The sequence below is a fragment of the Amia ocellicauda genome, chromosome 21, assembly GCF_036373705.1.
Source record: "Amia ocellicauda isolate fAmiCal2 chromosome 21, fAmiCal2.hap1, whole genome shotgun sequence".
Lineage (NCBI taxonomy): Eukaryota > Metazoa > Chordata > Actinopteri > Amiiformes > Amiidae > Amia > Amia ocellicauda.
In genome coordinates, this window is record NC_089870.1 from 18,875,524 (window position 1) to 18,883,636 (window position 8,113).

Sequence of the window (8,113 nt, forward strand, 5' to 3'; positions counted from 1 at the left end):
TTGGCTGTCCCAAAGGAAAGAGTAGATCATCTCAAAGGAGACATAATTCAGTTGAAGATGAGAACTAAATTAATTTCAAAATATTTAATTGCAACCATGCTTGTTTAAGACAATCAGATATTAACCACCTTTTGCTGCTACTCTTGAAGCAGTTAGTTATGAAGGGATTATTTAAAGGACCATAAACTCACCGTTTCTTCTCTCTGTGATGTTCTTAGACTGTCTGATAAATTTTCCAAAGTCTTTTTGGTTTCAATATCAACCCTGTAAATAAGATGATGATTCATCACTTTCAATGATAACAGGTTCAACGTGGTGCCATCTGAAATTCCTTTCCCAGAGATTGATGTATAGGATTGTGCTGTACAGTTCAGTGCTACAAACAGCACATCAATTCTTCATTCAAGAAGACAGATTGTATGGCAACACAATGTATACGAACAAAGAGGTTACAAAGAACGACCCCAAGCGTTGTTGCCAAGATAGATGTGGGAAATGTATGTAGGGGCCTGGCCACTTCTGGAATTGTGGCAGTTTATTTTGTGGTTCTGCAATGTAAATAATTTTAGTTTAGATCCTCTCTTTATTTCAGTCAATGCCGATACTGAGCATCTGCGTTATTCTGCCTGTGAATCCTCGTCTTCTCCATCTCAGAGTGAGTAATTCAGCTGCCACAGCATCAGTCCAGATATTTCCCATCTGCCGTGATTTAAAACAACTAGAAAAACGTTTAAAATAAATCACAATAAATACTTTCCGACAAAGTGCCCTTAGTCCGCTTTCGTGGAATGAAACGTATTCCCATTTTAATGCTATAGTATAACTCTTCACGCAGAAGTAATAGCAGTCCAGTACTGATTATAGTAGCATCTCCTGGGGCCGTTCAATACTGGCATAAACTATAGCAGCGTAGTACTGTTATAACTGCAAATCAGACAGTTATACTGGTATTACACCACTGTAACTCTTCTGTGTCTTCTGTTCCAATTCTAAAGGAAAATAAAGGAGTCAGACTCTTCTTTGCGCTTCATGCAAGTTTCTATAAACATACCACATTAGCGAACCCTAACTCTACTTTCATCCATTACTATTGAACAGAGAGTGCAATATTATAAATATAAATGGATTTACAAGAAGGTTGACCTTTTTTTAACGTGTTCAAGAGGGTCTATTAATCACCAGTGTTTCAGTGCCTACCTATCTCACCTGACCCCTGGGATATAAGGAAGAAGAGAAAATAGGTTGTTCAAGTGTGTGTGTGTGTCTGATTACTCCACTTCGGCAAAAACTTAAATTCTTACCTGTTTCGCCTGACAATTTCTCTCTCCACATCATCTCCTAAGCGTAGCTGCTCACTGCGGAGGTCTCGGAGGGACTGGTGCATCTCGTGGATCTGATGAGATGGGGGTAACATGTAAAAACATCAACTAAACTCACATTTTAAAGTGATAACTATATGATATACAGGAAAAGTTCAACAATCTTGTCAGCACCACTGGGATATAAACAATCTTGGTAATTAAATGTGGATGGTTAACTCCAACGTAGGTTAAAAAGTCCCAGAAAAGTTGCAGTTTATCAATCAATATACAGTAGGTGAATGCTTTGTACTTACGTGCTCAACTGGTTCACTTTCATCCATAAACCGTACGGTGGCTGACCTTGACCTCCTTCTGCCAGTGCCTTCGAAAGGCCCATAATCCCGTAGTGGTGAGGTGGGGCGGTAATGATGATTTTCTACAACGACAACAAAAGACCAAATATGGGCTCAGCCCCAGTGCCTGCGACTCACTGAGGGGCTGCACTCACTGGTCCTATACATAGATCATAAAATTCGATTCAACAGGTGATACTTTCCTTTACAACTGTATGATTAAAAAACAAAGCGTCTGTTTGCTCTCACCAGAGGCCGATCCTCCATCTAAGTCACTCGTGTGTAAAGTGGAAAGCGATGCACTCCTGGCTCCAGAGTTCCTTCGAAGTCTCTGACTCCTTAACTGATGAATAGATTGCTCTAGGTTCTCTCTGAGCTAAATGAAAACAAAATGAAAGAAAGTAATCATTTCAAACTGACTGCAGGGAGAAGAGGTAGAAAAGGTTCCTCCTGTCTCATTACCTTCTCACAGACCCAACCTGCCTAGGTACAGTGAGGGAAAAAAGTATTTGATTCCCTGCTGATTTTGTATGTTTGCCCACTGACAAAGAAATGATCAGTCTATAATTTTAATGGTAGGTGTATTTTAACAGTGAGAGACAGAATAACAACAACAAAATCCAGAAAAACGCATTTCAAAAAAGTTATAAATTGATTTGCATGTTAATGAGGGAAATAAGTATTTGATCCTCTATCAATCAGCAAGATTTCTGGCTCCCAGGTGTCTTTTATACAGGTAACGAGCTGAGATTAGGAGCACTCTCTTAAAGGGACTCTCCTAATCTCAGCTCGTTACCTGTATAAAAGACACCTGTCCACAGAAGCAATCAATCAATCAGATTCCAAACTCTCCACCATGGCCAAGACCAAAGAGCTGTCCAAGGATGTCAGGGACAAGATTGTAGACCTACACAAGGCTGGAATGGGCTACAAGACCATCGCCAAGCAGCTTGGTGAGAAGGTGACAACAGTCGGTGCGATTATTCGCAAATGGAAGAAACACAAAATAACTGTCAGTCTCCCTCGGTCTGGGGCTCCATGCAAGATCTCACCTCGTGGAGTTTCAATGATCATGAGAACGGTGAGGAATCAGCCCAGAACTACACGGGAGGATCTTGTTAATGATCTCAAGGCAGCTGGGACCATAGTCACCAAGAAAACAATTGGTAACACACTACGCCGTGAAGGACTGAAATCCTGCAGCGCCCGCAAGGTCCCCCTGCTCAAGAAAGCACATGTACAGGCCCGTCTGAAGTTTGCCAATGAACATCTGAATGATTCAGAGGAGAACTGGGTGAACTGTTGTGGTCAGATGAGACCAAAATCGAGCTCTTTGGCATCAACTCAACTCGCCGTGTTTGGAGGAGAAGGAATGACCCCAAGAACATCATCCCCACCGTCAAACATGGAGGTGGAAACATTTTGCTTTGGGGGTGTTTTTCTGCTAAGGGGACAGGACAACTGCACCGCATCAAAGGGACGATGGACGGGGCCATGTACCGTCAAATCTTGGGTGAGAACCTCCTTCCCTCAGCCAGGGCATTGAAAATGGGTCGTGGATGGGTATTCCAGCATGACAATGACCCAAAACACACAGCCAAGGCAACAAAGGAGTGGCTCAAGAAGAAGCACATTAAGGTCCTGGAGTGGCCTAGCCAGTCTCCAGACCTTAATCCAATAGAAAATCTGTGGAGGAGGGAGCTGAAGGTTCGAGTTGCCAAACGTCAGCCTCGAAACATTAATGACTTGGAGAGGATCTGCAAAGAGGAGTGGGACAAAATCCCTCCTGAGATGTGTGCAAACCTGGTGGCTAACTACAAGAAACGTCTGACCTCTGTGATTGCCAACAAGGGTTTTGCCACCAAGTACTAAGTCGAAGGGGTCAAATACTTATTTCACTCATTAACATGCAAATCAATTTATAACATTTTTGAAATGCGTTTTTCTGGATTTATTTGTTGTTAGTCTGTCTCTCACTGTTAAAATACACCTACCATTAAAATTATAGACTGATCATTTCTGTGTCAGTGGGAAAACGTACAAAATCAGCAGGGGATCAAATACTTTTTCCCCTCACTGTATATAACTGAATTACAGGACCCAAAGACAATACCGTGGCCAGTAGAAGCAACTGTGACAAAAACTATGAGTTGGCCTAAAAAAATGAATACAGTATCACTAATATCAATAAGGATAACTCAATAAACGTACCATGCCCATTGCTTCGGCCTGGTCCTCTGTGTGCTCTCTGTACTGGCCCAACATCCGATCAACAGTATGCAGATTTCGACTGGTGTCCTTGAATAACACGTGTAAAACATTAACTACATGTATGATTACTTTGCAATTACATTTTAAGTTCAAACTTTTAACAATCTCTTAAAATCACATATCAACGAAATGTATATCTCATTAAATAAATGCTTCTCCTTTAGTCATGGTGTGAGGCAATCAGAGGGTGAGTAATTCTTGCTGGTTTAGAGTACGCACCTGTAAAGTGTTGGCCAAAGTATCGATCTTCTCTGAAATGTTCACAGATCCATTGACCCTGCTTCTTCTCGGGCTGGTCAGATGTGTTGCTCTGACGCGGCCCGGGCGGTTCACACGATTCCTCGAGTACGTGTCTGAATCACTGGATGTTTCGGCCATGGCTGGGATAGCTTTTCTAAAGAGGTATCCTGAAAAAAAAAAATAATAATAATCGTTTTTTCACTTCATTAACAAGTGATTCCATTAGTGTTACAATTGCTGTTTTCATATTTTGAATTAGTTATATAGTAAATATATGTTCTTCTGGATATCATAATGTTCATTGTTTTTGTTCAGTATTATTTTGTGGGACAGTATTGAGATGAAAAGCAGCTTAAAATCACTTGGAGGCATAACTGATGTAATACTGGCAAAGTCCCAAAACACAGATTGTAGACCAATAGACAGGGAAAGGGAGTATATTAAAATTGAACATTAAATAAAGATGTATAGACATCCAAATGTTTTTCTCTGCTTTAACCACTAAAGCCAGAATTGGTGGTTTACTATAGTACAGCTAAGTCACAATAACACAAGCAGAAATTGTAAATCACATCATCATAAAATTACATTTTAATGTTGGTCCCCTACAATATGTTGCAGAAGGCATGCATTAGAGGTGTCTAGTGTTAATATACTAAATAAAGACAATGCAACAATGTAAATATTCAATAATTTGTGTATTTTTTTTGTTGTTGTTATTGTTCTTCTTTGTCAATTGACAAATAAGACTATAGAAAAATTTGGCTGGTTGCACGGTCAGGGATTAAGCCTAGTCTTGGACTAAATTGCGCTTTTAAACAGGATTAATTCAAGGTGGCTTTCTCAGACAGTTTAAAATAGTCCTCGATTTAGCCTTGTCTGGATTAAACTAATCAAGTTTCCATAAAGAAGATTAGAACTAGTCCAGGGCTAAGTGAAGGTTTAAATTAAACCTCCAAGGAGACAGGTTTAACTTCAGATTAATACTGTTTTTCAATGGATGCATTATTTTGACCATGAAGAGCAACAGGCGCCAGAAAGGACAGATATTCGACTTATTGACAAGTGCAACAGATTTTAAAATCAGTTTTAGAGGCTACATACAAAAGTTTGACATTTTTATTTTTGTTTCTTGCTTGTGTTGTCTGTGGTTGGTTTAGCTAATGTATCAAAGTTTATTAAGTGCAAGATTAAGAAAATATGTTTACACATACAAACAGTGCATTTATGTTTCCACTTTATTATGCATTTCAGAGATTGATGTATTGTGAACCAAAACCAGTACTGTCTTCCGTGTCTGTTTTGTTGCATGACTCCCTCTTCCATCTTCATATGCAAGTATTTTCATTTTAATTTCATGTTCCTCCTTTAGATATGTCAGCTCATGAAATTCAATGGCCAACTTTTCATGCCTGATCAGAATCTTGGTTTTTCTTCTGCTGAGGCAAGGCAGGGAGTCGGTGCTACTTCTGGGCAGCAGATGTGGAAGGTCTTCTCTCTTGTGGCTCTTCAGATGGATTAGGCAACTCTAGAAAATGTCAATAACAAGAGTAACATTAAGAAGATATGTCAAATGAATATGGGCATTTCAAAATGGTCCACCAGTAAAAGGAAATTCAAGCAGAGTGCAGAATACATACCCAGTGAGTCTGTCATCTGACCTGCACAGATGGTCATTATCTGGGATTCCTTTGAAAGGTTGCTACTCCTCTATAATACCATTCAATACATCACCTAATGAGTCATTTTGTACCTGCTTTGGCGGTCCACCACAGGTCTTAAACCTCTCTCTTCTGACCTCAGCATTAGTCTTTTTTTAGGCCGATTGTCAGATTCTTCCACAGGACCTTTCAGGAGGAACAGATGCAATGTAACACAAGCAATGTCACACACACTGAAATAATTCAAATGAAGAAGGTTCTTACCTGAAGTTGTGGAATAGGTTGTGTTGTGGTGCATTCGTCAGCTCTGAATTCATTGCAGATGTCTGTCCATGGATTTTTCTTCTAAAGTGCAATACTCAAATTGTGCTGTTTATTTTCTGTGATGGGGTGGTTTGACACTATTTGCTTCAACAGAGTTTTTTTCACACTCACTGAAGAGTTCAGAGTGCGGTCTCTTCTCTTCTCCCATTGTTTTGTCTGTGTCTCCTGCTCTGATTCCACACAATAGTATATGTTTTGTAATCCATTCCTGGTTGTAAGAGCAGCTGTAGGCTTGAGCCATGTGCACACACTTGAATTAATCAGGACTAACATAGTCAAAAAGTAACTAATCCACAATTAAGATGTGTTTCAGAAAGACACTTTTTAAACCATGATTAACTATTCTAGATTAAGGCCTATTCCTGACTTAATGTATAACCTGTCCGGGAAACCGTCCCTTAGTCGTACTTGTACTAAATCACTCAGTAACGTAGAACAATTTAGTTTCAATGTGTCCCATCATCCACTCTGTAGGATAAAGATAAATACTATTCTGAACTAAGACACGCATATTTTCAGACTGCATGAAAATCCTGTGATTAATTTATTTTCACTGCAGTGCTGTGTTTGTACCTGTTTTAACAGCTTGTACTATTATATTGATTGATTAATTGATTGATTGGGGTTTGGTTACAAGAGTAATATAAAAGTGCAATAATCCAGTACAAAGTTATATGTCATGGAAAATGCAACCACAGCTTAAAAATGACAGAAGTGCAGAGGTAAAAAAAATAAAAATAATAATACAGTTAAGACTAAAATACAACATCCTAGGTATGATTGGTGACACTACGGGATATCAAAGCACAAACACATTCACGTCTTCAATTGTATACAAAGCTTCGTTATTCAGACCTAAGAAACGAGCAGCTGGAATAAATGAACACTGTTGGTGTCAGTTGTACAGATACAAGGCCAGGCAAGTTCAACAACTGTTATCTTGTCATTAAAGGAGAAGTAGCAGTAACGTGTTAGTTATGAGGTGACACAGTAACGGTTCATGAACAATGTTATTGAAAGGACGTCACGGGAAGAAACAGCACTTATTTTCGGGACAGAATTAAAATTAAAGCGCTTGAGCTCTCCTACCTTTCTGTTGGAAATCTCGGTGAATCAGTTATCATCACTTCAGCCACTCTGCCTGCTGTTATGGCAACTTAAACTGGCCGCCCTGAAACAGGAAGATGGGAAGGACCCGCGATGCCGCACGTCACACCGGGAGATGTAGTCTAAACATGAACAGCATCCCTATGAATAGAACAGGGCACGTCACAAAGGAACTACATTACCCAGAACGCCCAGCGGCCGGCAGTCTGACATTTTCATTTTGAGGGCGTCCAGGATTGAAAGCCGACTCTAAATATGCCAGATTTAAAGATTGCGCCATAACGCCCGCTCTTTCTGTGTGTGCTATCTGTAGATAAAGAATACACAATAATTACATGATTCAGATATTTGGATGGACTCCAGTGCAGCGTACACTTGCTAACCGCAATATACAACTGGAAATTGTATAATTCAAGGCTTCTTATTTCTAATTTAACAAAATAATATTCAAACAAAATATAACTGGTGTGCATTGAGGTTATATTATTAATAACATGTTTTAACCATTTTATCGATTAGACGTGTTCTTTTCGCAGCCGTGCAAATGTAAAAATGTATTAAAAAACTAAAGTCACTTTTTTTCACCCTAATACGTAGCCAGTATACAAAATACTGCTTCAAACTGCGTCTGTGACAGCGCAGTTGCAGAGATAGCCGCCTCGACCTTTCTTATAACACAGAAAGTGCACAACCACTTATAATAGGGTGGCGGTAGTATCCCGCAGTTTTCCACAGATCTGCGCCGCTCCACCAATGGGATCGCTGGCATTCTGCAGACCTGCGCAGACCTGCGCAACATGAACGTGACCTAACAACCACCAAACCTTCGCACTAATGACAGAAAAGACCCATCTCT

The 8,113-nt window shown here is 39.8% G+C and overlaps 1 protein-coding gene across 1 annotated transcript in view; it reads right to left on the reverse strand.

Moving 5' to 3' along the window:
- Positions 1–7,347, reverse strand: part of cep128 (centrosomal protein 128) — a 49,859-nt gene extending 42,512 nt beyond the window's left edge. The window contains exons 1-7 of the mRNA XM_066694286.1: positions 7,240–7,347; positions 4,145–4,332; positions 3,866–3,952; positions 1,904–2,030; positions 1,616–1,737; positions 1,302–1,393; positions 192–264 (exon numbers count right to left, since the gene is read on the reverse strand). Of these exons, the coding sequence (XP_066550383.1) occupies positions 192–264; positions 1,302–1,393; positions 1,616–1,737; positions 1,904–2,030; positions 3,866–3,952; positions 4,145–4,303 (660 nt within the window). The 5' untranslated portion in view covers positions 4,304–4,332; positions 7,240–7,347. The remainder of the gene's footprint in view (positions 1–191; positions 265–1,301; positions 1,394–1,615; positions 1,738–1,903; positions 2,031–3,865; positions 3,953–4,144; positions 4,333–7,239) is intronic.
- Positions 7,348–8,113: the final 766 nt, after the last annotated feature.